General features: G+C 44.6%; 2 protein-coding genes across 2 annotated transcripts in view; one reads left to right on the top strand and one right to left on the bottom strand.

Annotated features, from left to right (window-relative positions):
* The window catches only part of PER3 (period circadian regulator 3), a 58952-nt gene extending 56880 nt beyond the window's left edge, over nucleotides 1-2072 (top strand). The window contains 1 exon segment of the mRNA XM_047082403.1: nucleotides 1199-2072. Within this exon segment, the coding sequence (XP_046938359.1) occupies nucleotides 1199-1282 (84 nt within the window). The 3' untranslated portion in view covers nucleotides 1283-2072.
* A 2958-nt stretch (nucleotides 2073-5030) lies between these two features.
* UTS2 (urotensin 2) lies at nucleotides 5031-10454 on the bottom strand. Its single transcript, XM_047085094.1, has 4 exons — nucleotides 10355-10454; nucleotides 7641-7748; nucleotides 6142-6185; nucleotides 5031-5282 (listed from the first exon to the last, which is right to left on the bottom strand). Exons 1-4 carry the CDS (start codon nucleotides 10452-10454, stop codon nucleotides 5163-5165), a joined length of 372 nt encoding a protein of 123 aa, XP_046941050.1. The 3' UTR covers nucleotides 5031-5162.
* Nucleotides 10455-18473: the final 8019 nt, after the last annotated feature.

Here is an 18473-nt window from a genome sequence, read left to right as displayed (position 1 = left end):
ACAGTCCCTCTGATTTTGAATACAGGTCTCTTTGACTGCAAGTGTTTTTACCAGTTGGAATGTTCTGCTTTGATACATGATTGGCAAGGGAGGAGAGGACCAAGGGACATGCACTTCACATATGCAGGTGTGTTTGAACAGAGCTAAAACTCAATTTGTAAGATTCACACCAGAGGTAGTATTCATAGCTGGCAGGAATTTCCGTGAGCCCCAGGTGCTCTTTTGTTGTTGTGAGATCTTCTCAGTGAGATCATATGTGAGCGGCCTAGACAGTGGAGTTTTGACTTGCTCGTGGTCCTGATGGTGGCTCCGTGGAATGATTGTGACAGTTGTAATGAGCTCTGTATTCCCACAAGTGTTGAGATGCAGGAGATGATAATGTGTGAAGTTAAAAATTACGGTAAGATAAAAAAAAAAATTTTTTTTAAAGGGCTCTGCACTAATAGCGTGGATCCTACTTGGGATTTTCTCTGTCTCTCTCTCTCTCTCTGCCCTTCCCCCACTCATTCATTTTCTCTCTTTCTCTCTCTCTCAAAATAAATAAACATCAGAAAAACTTAATTTAAAAACTATGATAAGAGGAGAAAGCTAAGCACTCAAAACACTGTGGTATTAGGGCTTCTGAAGTAAACAAGTGCCGGAACCTCCCCCCCCCGCCCGTTTTTAAAGAAAGGAATGAGTGCCCACAAAGTAAGAAAGGTTAGATACAGTAGTGCCAACAGCAGGAGCTGAGCTGGGCACTCCACGTGTCTTTGTTCGTAAGACAATTTGTGGGTTCGAGCCCCGTGTTGAGCTCTGCGCTGACAGTGTGGAAGCCTGCTTGAGACTTTCTCTCTCTCTCTCTCTCTCTCTCTCTCTCTCTCTCAACCTCTTTCTCTTTCTCTTTCTCTCTGCCCCTCCCCTGCTCATGTGTGCATGCGCTCTCTCTCTCTCTCTCTCAAATAAACTTTAAAAACTAAAATACTATTTGTGTGCTTTTGAGTAGAGTATACGAATGAGCTTCAAAATAAGCAAAAGTAGGTAAACAATTGTCATTTACCTTTTAATAATAAGGAACGACCTGTAATACAGACGATTCTTAGGCATGAATTGAATAAATTGGGGAATGAGATGTAGGGTGCTTGGCCAGCATTTTACTGATTGTTAGACTTTCCAGACGACATCATGTCCTCTTGCCTGCTCTTGTTCTCTCTTGGAGGGCTGTGTCACCTGCGAAAGCAAAGATTCCCTTGGTGACGCCGCAGAGTCCTGTGGTCAAGCTCCAGCAGCAAACGGCAGTTGAGTGGCCACAGAGATGGCACCTGCCGGACAAGCAGACCTCTTGGTGTGTCTCTTTAACCCCTGACTCCTACATGGCCATGAAGCTATCAGTGAATGTGAAGGTTTTCCCTTCTGGACTTTTTAACAGGCATCATTTTTCTGAAACAGACATTGTATATACCGTCTTTCATTCCTGTGTTCCTGGTGTATTAAAGCTGTCAGTCAGCTTCTCTTTCTGGTTGGCCGTCCTCTGAGCAGGTTGGATGGCCTCTAGAGAGGTGTGTGCACAGCGAAACTTGACTTTGGGTGTCACCCAAAATGGATGGTAGTTAGAAGTATGGCTAGAAGTAGCCCCGAATGTTAGCTCGTTTATTTCGTTCTGTTGTTACGTGGATCATTTTCCTGTGGGAGGACGTAGGACGTCCCACCTGCAGGCCATATACTGTTCGGAATGGTTTCCATAAGTTGCGTACTTTCATGCGGCCTGTGCACAACTTGGTGCTTCCCCCCGAGATTAAGAGGAGACGTTCTGCTTCCTCACGACGCCAAGTCACTTCAGTATTTACCAGTGTTAGAAAATATCGCCCATCGGTACACTGGGAATAGCTGGCTTTTAGGTTTGGATTCTGAGCTTTATTCCTATAGATGCCTTTCCTTTTAATTTTCCACCTTCCACTGAAATTCCCAAAGTCTTATCTTAAAAACCAGTCTACTTACAATGAGCTTATTCCTTGGAGTTAAGTTAGCTTTTGCATCTGTAACATTAAAACAGAAAGAGTTCTGGGGCGCCTGGGTGGCTCAGTCGGTTGAGCGTCCGACTTCAGCTCCGGTCACGATCTTGCGGTCCGTGAGTTCGAGCCCCGCGTTGGGCTCTGGGCTGATGGCTCAGAGCCTGGAGCCTGCTTCTGATTCTGTGTCTCCCTCTCTCTCTGCCCCTCCCCCGTTCATGCTCTGTCTCTCTCTCTTTCAAAAATAAATAAACGTAAAAAAAAAAAATTAAAAAAAAAAACAAAACAGAAAGAGCTCTTCACTCAACCAGTGGCATTCTCCTTTTTAAGGTTCTGGTTTTTAAAATAACGATTGTAAAGAGTTTCAGAAGTCACGTAAGAAATAATACTCTTCCTTTATGCCTATGTGTTTGAACGTTGTCTCACCAAAACTAACACTTAACTCTTTCTTTCCAACCAATTTACACACAAGAGGTCTGTCCGTCTTTGCCAGAGGTCTGTAAGTGCCGTGGTGGCTTCCCCGTGACAGCTGCGGTTCGCGGGAGCTCCGTGGTCCTCACGGGGGTGCAGCGTGGCCATGGATCAGTGCTTCCTACTCCGGCCCTGATTGTGTTTGTGAAGAAGTGAGTGGGTTGTTTACTTGCTAAGTCAGCTCCCTGTTCTTGAGAGAAATCCGTGATTCCTGCCCAGACTTGGGGGGACTCATGCGGTTCACACCCACACAGATCAGAAAGGAATAGAAGCAAAGGAGCAGGACCTTCTATCTTCTATATAACAGACTGACTGATCTTTCGTGTTTTGTTGTTTTGTTTCAAGCAAACTCTCTTCCTCCCTCCAAGTTTGATACCTTTTGTAAAGTACATATAACTGATAATAATTAGGAGACTCGACCTCTTCATCCATGAGGACTGCGGAGCCCTGATTCTCAATTCCTGTAGCTCACGTGTCCTTTCTAAAGTAGAGTTTTCTGGAGGGTGAGTCCATCTTAAGGTGTCAGAACCATTTTCAAATGCTAAGCAGTTCCATGCAAATATGGAACTGTCATTTTCTACTCCATCCTGATCATTCAGTGATTTCTGAAGTCCTCGTCATCTTGGTCAAGTTGTGTGGCATTTTTACCCTTGGTGAAAAATCAACTTTAGAAAAACTAACCAGCCTGGATACTGTCCATCAGTGTAGTCATTGCGACCTTCTGTAGGGATAAAAGTTTTAATTTGTACAAATCAAAACTGACGTGTGGCTCTCAGGGGCCACTCTGCTTCATGCAGCCCGTTTGAAACCTTGCGTTCTCTAATAATGGAAGCGCCTTTGTCTGGATGTTCGTTTTACCTGAGTTTGCTGATTTCTTTACCTTCGTACACATCTTACAGCACAAATATTATGCCAGATTTGATATGAAACCGGTGCTTGTTGTAGGCAGATCTGTAGTAGCGCTGTGTTTATAATTTTCATATGTTGACAAGTAGACTAGTTGGCGTATTCAGAGATTGCACCGCGATGCTCGCACTGCTGGAGGGGAGAGGGGACGCTCAGCAGTGACACTGCTGCCCCCCAGGGGGGCTCTGCCAACCTTTATACTTCATTGTTCGGGTTTATTAACTTTTTGTATGAATGACTACAGAAATTGGTAATACACGTCTATACTGTAGGCTTCGATGTTTACATAAATGTTACCCAGAAGGTGATTATTTTCTTGGATATGAGGTCAAGATTTTTGAAAAACACAATGCTGTGGGAATGGAGTCATTTTGCAATTAAGTAAAAACTTCGTTATAACTCACAAGGTAAATTTAATCCAAATTGAAATTTTGTTTCAAGTGAACTTACAATTAATTGTGTGAATTTACTTGTTTTTAATGGTTATTAATATTTCAATCAGGTATCTTTTTTTAAGGAAAAACATAAACTGTACATGCAGAACTGGAGACATTTTTTTGCACTGTGTCAATAAACCTTTGTACACACGCATTCACAGAGTGTAAGTTGGTGTGGGCACACACACATTAGCGGGTTTTAAAAATTAACAAATGGGCTCTTCCTTCCATTCTGTGATCCTAAACCCTCCTCAGCCTTCTTCCCTGTATAGGAGACGATCCCCGAGTCAGCGAGCTGCACATCTGCAGCTCACAGGAACCGAGAGCAAGCATGTGTCTCTGTTAAGAGTTTAAAGCTCAGGGACAGGGGATTTGAGCACGTGAACCTACCCCATCAGAAACTGAGGAGAATTCAGACCGCTCCCAGCCCGCATCTACACATCCTTCACTGTAGAGACTTTTCCACAACAAGATGCTGATTTTTTTTAAGTGATGATACCAAATGTCATTTTTAAGGGTTGAGGGGACACACAGGAAAGGTAATGTTTAAGTGAGTTGTAGTTTAACTGTTTCAACTAAATTGCATTTTTGGGACTTTTCTGCTTAGTATTTGCTTCTGTTAATTTTATTAGCTTTACTTTTCAATTTTCAGAGAGTTCTTTATAAATTCACGAAGGGGTGCTGGGGTGGCTTAGTTGGTTAAGCGTCTAACTCTTGATTTCGACTCCAGTTATGATCTCACAGTTTGTGGGATTGAGCCCCATGTTGGACTCTGGGCTGACAGTGTGGAGCCTGCTTTCTCTCTCTCCTTCTTTCTCTGCCCCTCCACTATTCATGCACACTCTCTTTCTCAAAAATGAATAAATATTTTTAAAAAATAAATCGATGGGGGGCGCCTGGGTGGCACAGTCGGTTAAGCGTCCAACTTCAGCCAGGTCACGATCTCGCGGTCCGTGAGTTCGAGCCCCGCGTCAGGCTCTGGGCTGATGGCTCAGAGCCTGGAGCCTGTTTCCGATTCTGTGTCTCCTTCTCTCTCTGCCCCTCCCCCGTTCATGCTCTGTCTCTCTCTGTCCCAAAAATAAATAAAAACGTTGAAAAAAAAATTAAAAAAAAAAAAAATAAAATAAAAAAATAAAAAATAAATCGATGGAAAGAAAAATTATAAATGTTCAGGGCCTGTTTATAAATAAAATGACCACCCATGATATTTGCAAAACATAGAGGATTTATTTTTCCAAATAGTAATGAACGGGGTATAGTTTGCTTAGTTTTTTTCTATGCTGTTTTCAAGTCATACATTTTTATTTTTAACTTTCTAAGGTGGTTGTTTTTGAGTTGACTAATAGATGTTCGTTTTACTTCAGACACAGTATTTCCAGAAGCATTCAGAGGGAGATCCACGTTTCTTATATTGTTTCCTGATTCTGGCCAAAAGCTGACTCAGGAAAATGTTAGGATCTTGTCCAAAGAAAGCTTGAAACTAAAACAATACACAAAAACAAACAAAAAACATAGGTTATCAATGAATTAAGACCGCTGCAAGAAAAAGGAACTGTAGTTAAGACATAGGACCTTTGAAATTGTTTGCCGTTGTAATTGCAGTATGAACCCAGAGTATGGCTCTGGAAGGTCTCCCTGTGCCCAGCCAGGGGTCCACCAAGTCTGTGTAGCCCTCTGATGGCCATGAAGCTTCCTAAGCCCTCACTGACCTCTTTCTGTTTAAATAATGTCAGTAACATGTTCTGTACAGTTACCATCTTCTGTGTAAAATAGGGCTTGTATTGCCCCTGAGATTTACCTATTTAAGCATGGACCCTTCGGTTTGTTTTTATTGTAGAATTTCATGAGCAAATCCTCCTAATTACCTTTGTGGTTTTAGAGTCTTTAATCATAGTCCTTCCAGTCATAAACATCTGAATGACAACTTTTAGTTAGTCACATGCAGAAGCTACACCAGCCCCTTCTGGGGGGGTTCATCCCTGTTGGGACCTCGGGTGGTGAACACCATCTCCAGGATCGAGTGTTTCCAGTGTATTTTTATAAGGATGTTACTGGGCACTAAGCCAAAAAACAAAACAAAACAACAACAACAACAACAAAAATGGTCTCTGGTCAAATGTTTGGGGAGAGCTTGGTTAAAGTTGAGCACTGGATAAGGTCTGGTAGGCACATTTTATACACATCAAAATTTAGAAAAACATGCTCCAAGATAACATTGATTGGCCAGTTACTTGAAGGCATGATTTCTACCCCGAACACTACCCAGTTCAAGAATGTAGGATCCTCTAAAGTCAAGGTGTAAAATGCCTCACCCAGCTCTCATAAATATGGTCACTTACCTGTCTCATACCTCCTTGCGGGTTAGCAGTGCCAGTACCGAGACCTGGAAAACAGTATTTGAAAGCCATTCATCATCAAATCTGTGGTTTCTATTTTATGCTTGTTTTATTTAAAACACACAAAATAGGGGCGCCTGGGTGGCGCAGTCGGCTAAGCGTCCGACTTCAGCCAGGTCACGATCTCGCAGTCCCTGAGTTCGAGCCCCGCGTCGGGCTCTGGGCTGATGGCTCAGAGCCTGGAGCCTGTTTCCGATTCTGTGTCTCCCTCTCTCTCTGCCCCTCCCCCGTTCATGCTCTGTCTCTCTCTGTCCCAAAAATAAATAAACGTTGAAAAAAAAAATTAAAAAAAAAAATAAAACACACAAAATAGAGTATTACTGAGTCGTGCCTAGTTTCTGATCTCCCTGTTTTCACTCTGCAGCAATATTTACCTGAAGGCTGCTGGGCAAGTATCCTTGTCCTTGTCTCTGATGGAGTTCACAGAGGGCACTGTGTTCTCCCCAGTAGTCCACTCAAAACATTTTACATGAATGAACTTCTATTAAACAGTGTCTATTAAAGTCTCCATTTTGTTTCCAAAATGTTTTGAGCCTTGGTGTCATTGTTTAGTGGAATACAGTCGGAGAAACTAGTAAGAGCTAACATTTTGTCGATAACTGCGTGTGATTGTGGTGAGCCACTTGCATTTTCTCATTGACTTCACAAGAACCCCATGAGGTGGATATTTGTATGAATCTTGTTTACTGCTGATGAAACTGAGGTACCAGAAGATTAAGTAATTTGCATAAGATTTTAACAAGTAGGAACCCAGAATTTAAATTTGCACTTATTGGGCCCCACATTGGCTCTGCGCCGACAGCACGGAGTCTGGTTAGGATTCTCTTGTCCTCCCCTTCGCTCTGTCCCTCCCTTGTGTGCACATGCGTTCTCTCTCTCTCTCTCTCTCTCTCAAAATAAATAAACATTTTTAACAAAATAAATAGGGGCACCTGGGTGGCTCAGTCAGTTAAGCATCCGACTTCGGCTCAGGTCATGATGTCACAGTCTGTGAGTTCGAGCCCCACGTTGGGCTCTGTGCTGACAGCTCAGAGCCTGGAGCCTGTTTCAGATTCTGTGTCTCCCTCTCTCTCTGCCCCTCCCCTGCTCATGCTCTGTCTCAAAAATAAATAAACATTAAAAAAATTAAAAATAAAACTGCACTTATTGGGAATGGATAACACCCTCCTTCCTCTCCAAAATAAATGTGTACAGAAAAAAAATGTAGATATGCTGAGGTACCAAGGAGAGCATGATGCTTGCAAGGAGTTGGTGAGAAAGAGAAAACACCAAATTGCAGAGGAGTCTTTACACCAGAAGAGAGTGTTGGGCAGTTTATTAGCATGTTTTATAGAACACCTTTCTATTCCAAAACAGGTTTTTACCTCACATAGTGGATGAGAATAGGGAGTAATTCAGTGGCAATAAAATCAGACAGCCTGTACACGCATGAATTATTTTACCTGCTTTCCTAAGACTGTCGCCTCTCTCTGCCCCTAACATCTCCAGCATTTGCAGGAGGTACACTCTTTCCAGTTCATCCAAGGTCGATCTTGCGTCTCCATCAGGTGCTACACAGAGTAATAGAAGAGGTTAGTAGCTTGGTTCATCAATTATTTCTGTTTCCTGTTGTCTTTTGGGGGCTCGAGGACAGAGAGAGAACACTAGAAATTCCCCAAATGCTAAGTTCGTGATTTGTCAGTGGTGTTTTAACAAAGAGGTGGAAATGATGTGATCCGATTCGCAAGCTGGCAGGCCAGACAATCAAGAGGAGTGGATCTAATTCCGACTCTCTTCTGCCTTGTGTGACTTTGCCAAGCCGCTCGGCTGCCTTGAGTAGGAGAGTGGAGCTGAGCCACAGGACCAGTTAACATTTCCACCGGGGTGCCAGGGTGGCTCAGTTGGTTAAGCGTCCGACTTGGGCTCAGGTCATGATCTTGCAGTTCATGGGATCAAGCCCTGCGTTGGGCATTGTGCTGACAGCTCAGAGCCTGGAGCCTGCTTTGGATTTTGTGTCTCCCTCTCTGCCCCCACCCCCCACTTGTGCTCTATCTTAAAAGTAAATAAACATTAAGAAAAATTTTTTTAATTTGAAGAATTTGTTAAAAAAGAGTTTCCACTTGAAAAAGTAGTTCTTTTTTGTTCCTATTTATCTACTGCCTATTGCCGCAATTATTGAATTATTATTATTATTGAATATAATAAGAAGAAAGAACCTTAAAATACTCTTTAAATACTTGGATAGTAATAACATTTTTAATGTGAAATGTGGTCAGTTTAATGGCATGTAAGAGGTGCGGTATGTGTGTATAAGATGTGTAGGAATGTGCGTGCACGGCATGTGGAATGAGCGTGGAAGGTGGGAGGTGTACTAAGCGGGCACTTGGCTCCCGGAAGGCTCTCTTGGCCGGCAGCCGCACTCTGAGATCAGAGGCTCCAGGAGTCCTGGAATACCCGCCTGCTGGCCACTTCCAGATGCTCAGCTACAACCTTGACTGGAAGACAATGCACTGAAACCATTATGATGGCATCTGAGCACATTCACAGCATTTCTGAAGATTATTCATGAAAATCTATAAAATTTGACCACGTGTAGCTGTGTGTGTAAGGAAGGCTCATTTATGTCAAAACAAATACATCAGAAGAGTTTAGGCAAGAACTTGAAGGCAGGCTGCCACCTGTTTAGAATTTGAATACGATGCTACACTGATCTACATTTTAAAAAATCAGAATAGGGGCTCCTGGATGGCTCAGTCGGTTAAGCGTCTGACTTTGACTCAGGTCATGATCTCACATTTCATGGGTTCGAGCCCCGCATCGGGCTCTGTGCGGACAGCTCAGAGCCTGGAGCCTCTGTCAGATACTGTGTTTCCCTCTCTGTCCCTGCCCCTCCCCATACTGTGTCTCTCTCTGTCTCTCAAAAATAAATGTTAAACTTGTTTTTAAAAAATCATAATACATTTTTTAAATGTATGATTTTAAAAAATCTTAATACATAGTACATTTTTGAAGGGGACAGAACTCTCTGAATAGTCAATCGTGATTTCATCCTGTGCTTGCTTTCCACTGTTCTTTTTAAATAGCAGAGATTCAGTAAAGTCAACGCCTGTTTTTTATTTTTATTTTTATTTATTTTTTTTAGAACGTGAGCAGGGCAGAGGGACGGAAGGAGAGAGAGAATCTCTAGGCAGGCTCCACACTCAGCACTGAGCCCAACACGGGGCCTGATCCCACGACCCTGAGATCAAGACCTGAGCCGAAATCAAGAGTCAGACCCTCAACCAACTAAGCCTCCCAGGTGCCTCTCAATGCCTGTTTTTGACCATCGATGTGACTGACAGGAGGTCATGGGCTGCGCCAAATCATGGACACAGATGACTGACCAACAAGGCTTTTGCTGATTGTCAAAAAGCCTCTTGGGAGAAACCTTAGAGACAAGAAATTATAAAATCAATGGTCCAGAAGGGTTTTCCTCTTCACTTAAAATTTTAAGTCTAAAAGTACCCCAAATGAAAGGCAAGATAAAATCCAGTTAAAGTTTTAGTGGCAACTAATAACCAAGCATCAGCCTTTTCATTTCTGAAACTAAATTAAGAGGAAATAGCAAAATAAGTATCTGCTTGACTGATTTTTTTAAAAAATTCGACTTACACTCGATCTGAATGGAACATAAATCAAAAGACAAGATACTTGTACCTGGAAATCGGTGTCATCCCGAGCTCTAGATTGTCATTTTTGTATTTTTTAATAAATATTTTTGCTTCATATAACACATGTCAGGTGATTACTTTTTAACTTAATATAAAATAGTTTTCATCTACAATTGGAACAACCAAATTCTACATCCAACCAGTTCGTTTAAAATAGAAACTAAGAGTAATGATGTTTTCAATGTAGTACAGTTTTTAAAATTGGAAAAAAAAACAACCAAAACAACATTTTCGGGTTACAGAAGTGACATGAATTAAGCAAAGCCACCCTTTCGACCCCTATGTTTTAGAAAGAAAGTAAAAAACCTACAATGTGCCATAAGGATCCTCTAGTATTCTATCCATAGCTAAGACTTAATTTAGCAAGACTCCTTCAAGAAAGAATTCCCGTCCTTATCTCCAACTTTGCATATGAGACCCTCAAAGACTCTTCCAAGACTAACATAAAGGGGACAAATCCATCTTACCTGAGAGCTTCAGAGCCTCTTCCCTGGAGTCAGGGACGGGCAGAGAGAAGAGAGGTTGTAAGCATCCTATGAAAAGCAGACAAGAAACCAGCTTGTGCATGCTTGGCAAGAGACAGAAGTCTTCCTTCTTGGCTTCTGTTGCTCAGAACTTTCAACTTGCTCCTCATTCTGTGATCGGCGATTATATATATGATCCTATGACTCATATCACCCCCCCTCCAAAAAATTAAATTTATTGGCTATGGAGGCTAAAAGGCAATCACTTTGCATTGATGTAATTTTTCAAGGTTAACAACTCATAGACAATAAATTTGCTGTCATTGCCTAGTGTACAAAGTAGGCATTATATAAAGACAGAACAGTTAGGTTTATAAATCTGGCCAAAAGAGTAACTGAGAGCAATAAATCATAAATTCAAGGAAGGGTAGCACCGGGGTTGAAGTGGCCAAGGTGAAGACATGGGTTGGTGAGTCCCAGCAGGCATGATGCAGGCGTGACCTGGAGTATGTTGCTCTCCCTTTTTGTAACCTCCCTCTCAAGAAGGATAGATGAACTGTCTTGTTGTGTTGGGGGCTTCCATGCCCAAAGAATGACAATGTCCAGATTGAAACTTAAAATCAGTTCTTTACTTTAGTGAAGATAAGTTAAAATGCACAGCAAACATTTGGGCCCAAAGCAGCCTTAAATTACAATATTATCCATCAAGGAGGGATAGAGCACAAACCTGAAACCCTCTCTGATCAATATTCCCCGCGTCTGACTGTTGCCTTGCACTCCCACTCTGCCCCACCGGCATCCACACAGCACAGGGGTGCCTCTGACACACAAGTGTGATCATGTCAGGTCCTTGCTCAAAACCCTCGATGGACCTGAAATAAAAGCTAAAACTACAGAATGAGTAGGGGGAAAAAAAAAAACAAAAACAAAAAACAACCTATGAGCCCCTCCACAACCTTGGGGTAGACAGACATTTCTTAGCCGAGACACCAACCGCATAAGCAAGAAATGGATAGATCCGACTGCACCGGGATTAGAAACATCTGCTCTTTGCCAGATGCTGGTAAGAAAATGAAACGACCAGCCACTGCTACAAGAAAATAGTCACAAAACGGGTCCCTGATGCAAGACTTCTCTGTAGATACAAAATGTGTGTAAAGAATTGCAACTCAATAAGCCAATAACCCAAGTAAAGGAGTGAACACGTACTCCACAGCTGTAAGTAGTATAAGAAGGTGTATAAGGACATGAGGAAATGCCCAGCATTGATTCCATCAGAGAAATGCAAATGAAGATCACAGTGAGGGGCTACCATGCACCCACCGCAGCAGCTGCAGCCGAGAAGACCGACAATCCCAGGTGTTGGCGAAGGCGCAGGGCCCGTGGGGAAACAAAACAGCACAACCGGCAGGCTTGGGTGGTTCAGTCAGTTGAGCATCCATCCGGCTCTTGATTTTGGCTCAGGTCACGATCTCCCAGCTTGTGAGTTCCAGCCCCGTGCTGGGCTCTGCACTGGAAGTGTGGAACTTGCGTGGGATTATTTCTCTTTCTCTCTCTCTCTCTCTCTCTCTCTCTCTCTCTCTCTTTCTGTTCCTCCCCTGCTAGTGCTCGCTCTCTCCCTCTCAAAATAAATAAACTTAAAAAAAAAAAAACGGCACAACCTCCCTGTTTGTAACTTTCTTGTAAAGTTAAACATACATTAACGTGTGCAACCCAGAAAGCCCGCCGCTAGACTATGCTAGGTCCACAGATGCTCAAGTGAAATGAATACATAGACCCGAGGAACGCTTGTATGCAAACACTCACAGCAGCTTTGTTCATGATAGCAGAAAACTGCAAACAACGCAGTGTCCATCCACAGACGCATGGACGAATAAACCGTGCTGAATCCTATGAGGAGGATTCTGCTTAACAACACAAGGGAAGTGCTGATAAACACGACGTGATGATAAAATGACAAAAATTTTATGCTGAGCAAACTAAGCCAGACCTCGGAGAGCACGTGCGGCATGATTCCACGTAAATGAAGTTCTAGAACTTGCAGCACACTCCAGTGGGAGGCGGAGGGTTGACTGTGCAGAGACTAGGGCACCCACTGGGGTAATGAAAACGTTCTGTATCTTGACCAAGGCAACAGTTACATAGTAATATATACATTGACCAAAACTCAGACTATATACTTAACATGGGTGCATCTGATTGTATGTAAATGATACCTGAATAAGGGTGACTGCGTTTGAAATCTCCCTTGGCTCCGGGTTCATGTTTCACGTCTTCCAATACCACTCTCCCCTACAGCTAAACTCTACTGCTTCCTGAACACATTCCTGCCACAGGACCTTTGCAATGACTGCTGCCGACCTGAAACGGTCTTTGTTCCGACATGTGCCTGGTTCTCTTCCTCACCTCCTTCACGTGTTTGCTAGAACGCTACCTCCTACGTGAGTCCCTCCCTGACCCTGCTGCTTAAAAATTGCAACAAAGCTGCCCACAACCTTAACCGTCTCCCGCCTTGCTCTATTTGTCCCATTGCACTAAGCGCCTTCCATTTTTTAGGTCGTTATTTGTACGTGGTAGGCACTCAGTAAATACCTGTGAAATCAACGTGTGGGGCGCCAAAGTGTCAGGCCTTGTTTCAGGGGAAGGATGGTAAGTTTCTACTCTTGTGAACTTTCTAACTGGAGGCAACAGACAACAAAATGAATATTTGCCATGATAGTTTTTTGTTGCTATGATGAGGAGTAAAGCATAGTGGTGGCACCTGGGTGGCTCAGTTGGTTAAGCGTCTGACTCTTGATTTCGGTTCAGGTCATGATCACACGGTTCGTGAGTTCAAGCCCCACATTGGGCTCTGTGCTGGCAGTGTAGAGCCTGCTTGGGATTCTGTCTCTCCCTCCCTCCCTCTCTCCCTCCCTCTCTCTCTGCCCCTTTCCAGCTCATGCTGTCTCTGTCTCTCTGAAAATAAATAAAAACTTAAAAAAAAAAAAAAAAGAATAAGCCATAGCAGGGAGACCATGCAGTGAGACAGGCAGTCAGGGAGGATGTTAGTTCAGACAGGACAGTCGGGTGGCCTCCGGGAAGGGGACATTTGAGCAGAGACCCAGACGGCATCAGGGAGCCATACATTTGGAGGACCTCCCAGCGGACGCAGAGGAGCACCTGGGGAAGGGGGTGGGGCACTAACAGAAGAGGCCCAGCACCGGCCAGGTAGGGGAGCATGGGGGTCATCAGTGCCTCAACAGGGACAGGGACAGTTGGGGCAATTTCACACGCTCCCAGGTCTGGTAGAGTGGAGGGTGGTCATCTTACTACAGATTCATCTACGTATTCAGACATCTCAGCACCTACAATGTGCCTGCACTGCCAGGTGGGGGACACAGCCGTGGACCGAGAAGACAGAAAGCAGCTCCCAAGAACCTGATGGCCAAGTTGGCGCCCACAGAAACCACTGAGCTCCAGCTTAAGAAAACAAGTGTATTGGAACGACACAGGATAGCTTCTAGAATACAAGGGGCTGTGCAGTAAGTAGCAGAACCAGAAACCCACCAGGACCTAGAGTGACAGGAATTCCTGCTCCCTTGACCTCTGCCCTTTACTGACTTGACTCACACTTAGTCCCTTCTTCCTTCTCTCTGTCTCTCTGTCTCTGTCTGTCTGTCTCTCTCTCTGCTCTCTCTCTCTCTCTGGTTCTACATTTCCTTGCTTTGACATCTTTCTGTCCATTTTATCTCCTTCTTTCTCTTTGCAGAACTGGTTTCTTTTCCTTTCCACATGTGTTTGACCAAACATAAAGCCCACTGCCCAAAACATGCCTTTCTTCAGTTTAAGATCAACCCAGGGGCACCTGGGTGGCTCAGTCTGTTGAGCCTCCGGGTTCAGCTCGGGCCATGATCTCACAGTTCATGAGTTCAAGCCCCAAAAGGGGGTGTCATTAAAGAGCCTGTTGGGATCCTCAGTTCCCCTCTCTCTACCCCTCTCCCACTTACACTCTCTCAAAAATAAATAAACATTAAAAAAAAAAAAAAAAAGATCAGCTCAGACACATTATCTTTACATCCAATTTGCAAATTCCTAGGAGAGAGGGTTTGGCCCAGTGCAGCAGGGCTTTTGCTGAACAGCCCCGCGTGAGGGTGCCTGGGGCAGCTATTGCGCGAGAGAGGACATCCCAAATGGAATGCAGTATGGCAGGAGCCAAAATATACTTACACCCGATAAACCTGCTTTCAGAAATCTACCCTACAGAAATAAAACAACAGAAGCAAAACATTGCCTGCAGTCATCTGCATCCTTGTCTGTGGAGGCAAAGGCATTAAATCAAAGGTTGCAGACTGCACTGCCTACAGAAATCAAGGAGTGATCGTGTAAATGAGCGAGGCTGGCTTGGCGAAGGCGATAGGGAGTGGTGGGGACTGTGGCAAAGTGGAGAGCTTATGTTCTTTCTAGAGGTAGACTCCTGCTGCTAGTTGCCAACTCTCAATGTTAGAAATCTGAATTTTAAGGGCTATCCACGATTTGGCAACTAATTCAAATTAGAAACCAAGAATGATTGGGGAGCCTGAGTAGCTCAGTCAGAGTCAATCCAGCTCTTGATTTCTGCTCAGGTCATGATCCCAGGATCCTGGGATTGAGCCCCGAGCCGGGCTCCGAGCTGAGCATAGAATCTGCTTAAGATTCTCTCTCTCCCTCTGCCCCTTTCCTGCTCATGTGCACGCACATGCTCTCTCTCTCTAAAAAAAAATAAATAAAAAACAAGAATGACAAAAAATGCACTGTAAGACCACTCTTTGTCAAATAGTATACACCCACAAAGAGCTGTAATTCAACCTATAGGCACCAGGTTCTGACCTAAATGCCCAAAATAAGTGTGTAAGTTAGAAGATCATAGAGCGTAGCAACACATAATTTTAGTAATCATTCAAATGATAACTAAAAGATTACAGAAACTTGGAAAATAAAATAACGTTAAGGAATTAGGATACAAGGTGATTGACACCATGTAATAAAAGGGGAGTACGTGGACAAGAACTGGTATGTAATACTGCGAAATTGAAAATACTGTGTAAGGTGAAGGGTTGTTTTTAAGTGCTATTTTATTTAAAAATATTTTAAACATTCAGTTTTGAGAGACAGAGCACAAGTAGGGGAGGGGCAGAGAGAGAGGGAGACACAGAATCCGAAGCAGGCTCCAGGCTCTGAGCTGTCAGCATAGAGCCTCACGCGGGGCTGGAACTCACAAACCACAAGATCATGACCTGAGCCAAAGTCGGATGCTTAACCAACTGATACACCCGGGTGCCCTTATTTTATTATATATCGCATACCTATGTGCTACATATATATATTACACGTGTATATGTAAAGCACTCCTGAAGGAAAGTCCTGCCGTGAGGTCCGGAAGCAGGCAGGCTGAGATTGGGGGACTGTTGGTGCCCCTTGAGGACATTTCTGAGAGGTGGGGTGAACTTTAGATGCTCCTCTCTATGGAAGAGGCTGTCTGCCAAGCTTTGTCATCCTCTGGTGACTCAGGGGCACTTCTGACAGTTATTAGTGATGATTTTACAGCATGGCCTAATTAAGTTACTACTACAGGCTTAAGCTTAAAAGAAAATTAGCTTCTTTCCTTCAACAGACCCTCAATGACAATGTCACCTTGTCCCAGAAATGTACTGACACATCATTCAATCCTCACGGTCCTTGGTAAGCAGAGCAGCTTCGTGTCTATGGCAGAACAGGTGTGAATGAGGACCACCTTTCCTAAGAGGTGGGGGTCCCTTTCGTTAGTTGCAAATTACCTTCTTAAACCAGAGGGGCGTTTTTTGTGTGTCTTGAAGAAGCAAAGAGTTAATATGACGTATTTGGGGTGACTCGTGCCCATGGAGCACCAGCATCCATTGGCTAAATAGAAAAGTCACAAATCTCTTTTTGGTCTGTTCTGAAACAACTGTCGTCTCTACTCTTGTGTCATATGGGCAGAGTCCTCAGTTGGGAGGGCTCCCTAAGGAGAAGTTGATAGGGGTGACTTTGCCCAGTGTCTCAAGCCTGTTTAGGACTTTCTGAGGACTAATTGTTATAATCCAGGACGACCTATCAGGAGTGCGTTTGTGCTCCTCAGACACTGTCTCAGAAATGCAGTGTCTACACCATTTCTGAGACAGACCCGGGTCCCTGAAACCAGCACAGCTCACATTCAGATGACATCTCAGACATCATAGGGGTCCACTCTTATTTCTATTAGTGTAAAATCACAGGTTATAGACTCTCAGATATAGAGTTAATGTAGATTAATGAAAAACTTAATCTGTATTTGTTATAGGTTTAGTTTAGATTAATTTATATCTCAGATAACCATTTCGTGTAAATGGCCAGTGAATGCCGTCCTTGTCAACTGCACGATGGCAATAACTCTTGGGCATCGTAGCCCCACCTCGCCCCCCAGGAGAATCGGGGGGCTTCTCGGGAGAGGTGAATGGGGACCAGGTGAGAAAACAGCCTGAACCAAAGCCCAGAGGATGCGCTCAGTGTGTTTGCGAGAGGCTGGGCACAGCTTGCTAAGACCAGAGAGGTATGTGGGACTAGATCATATCACCAAGGTAAGGAATTTGGATTTGTGTCCTTTAATGGCAAAGAGGAGAGGCAATGAAGGGGTTTAAACAAGGGTTTTTAATGTGTCATTCACATCTGGGTATCAGGTGGCGATAAATGCCATGAAGAACTAGACTTAGGAGGGTGATGGGATGGAGAGGCTCTTTTAGGTAGGAGATCAGTATAGAAGGAAAGGAGGAGAGTGTTGTGTGGCTCTCTGTGAAAAAAAGCATTCCAGGCAAAGGGGATAGAACTGCCAAGCCCCTGGGGTAGGACTGGGTCTTGCCTGCTTTCAGCAACACCCTGGGGGTCAGCATGGCTCCAGGAGAGTTGATCAAGGGGGAGGACAGTGCAGGTTGCAGACAGAGAGACGGTAGAGGGACAGATCTAGGTTCTTGATGGCTATTTTAGGGACCTGGAGTTTTAAAGTGAGTAGGTTAGGAAGCCTGTGTGGAGCACAGGCATGGCAGAATGTGAATGGTGTTTTTAAAGGCTCACTCTGGCCACTTTGTGGGGAGGAGACTGCAAGGGGTGGGGCGTGGACAAGGCAGAAGAGGAGAGACCGCCCTCTAAAGGCTGGAACTGGGGGTGGTGATAATGGCTGCATATTGCGCTTATTGTGGGTTTTTTGAAGTTTATTTATTTTGAGAGAGTGAAAGAAAGGGAGTGAGCATGGGCGGGGAGGGGCAGAGAGAGAGGATCCCAAGCAGGCTCCACACTGTCAGCGCAGAGCCCAATGTGGGGCTCGATCTCACAGTTCATGACCTGAGCTGAAATCAAGAGTCGGATGCTCAACTGACTGAGCCACCCAGGCACCCCTGCAGCTATCTTGAAGGACAAACCACTAGGATTTTCTGGTGAATTGCCTCAAGAGAATGGCATTCAAGAGAATTGCCCAACGTTCCTGACCTGAGAACCTGGAAGGGCTCCATCACCTGTAAGAAAATGCGGATATCCGTGGGTAGAGCAGGTTTGCAGGGGGATTGTCGAGAGTGGTTTGGACATGTTGGTTGGAGACCTGCCAGGCAGAGGTCAAGAAGGAGCTGGAGGCACTCGAGATCAGGCAGAAGACCTGGGCTATCGATTAAACCTGAAGTCAGCAGATGGTGTGCAAAGGCATAGGGCTGCGTGGGTCACCAAGGACTTGGGGATGGACAGGAAAGGAGAGCAGAGGAGATGAGGGCCCAGGAGGCCCACGGAGTCTTTGGCAAGAGCGGTTTGGGGGCATCGAGGGTTGAGAGGCTGATTAGAATGAGCTCTAGAAAGAATGGAGGAAAGCCTACGAGGCCGGGCGCTTCCTCTATCAGTGGAATAATAACGATGATGTCCATGCAGGTGTCCCAGGCTCGGCATGTTGTGGGCACACGTACCGGAGTGTCCAGGGGGAGGGACGGAGCTAGGGCAACATCCCTGCTTTTCAGATGCTGGAAGGGAGGCTGCACGAAGTCCAGAAGCCTGCCAAGTTCCTGCAGCTCTGCCACCAGCCGCGGGTGCTTAGGGGCCCTTCCACAGCAGGAGCACCTGAGAGGAGCCGCGTTGT

The sequence above is a fragment of the Lynx rufus genome, unplaced genomic scaffold (genome assembly GCF_022079265.1).
Source record: "Lynx rufus isolate CCGP_SWC_20201006 ecotype Redwood Valley unplaced genomic scaffold, mLynRuf1.p SCAF_2, whole genome shotgun sequence".
NCBI lineage: Eukaryota > Metazoa > Chordata > Mammalia > Carnivora > Felidae > Lynx > Lynx rufus.
The sequence above is the reverse complement of the archived record's forward strand: the minus strand, read 5'-3'. Positions and strand labels throughout refer to the sequence as shown.

Bases quoted from the DNA above. Each gene is read 5' to 3' on its own strand.
- UTS2 (XM_047085094.1), bottom strand. From the start codon at position 10,454: ATGCACAAGCTGGTTTCTTGTCTGCTTTTCATAGGATGCTTACAACCT. The intron at 6,186-7,640 runs GTAAAATAATTC...ACTGTTTTCCAG, and splicing joins CGACAGTCTTAGGAAAGCAG to GTCTCGGTACTGGCACTGCT. The intron at 5,283-6,141 runs GTAAGTGACCAT...GTATTGTTTTAG, and splicing joins CGCAAGGAGGTATGAGACAG to TTTCAAGCTTTCTTTGGACA.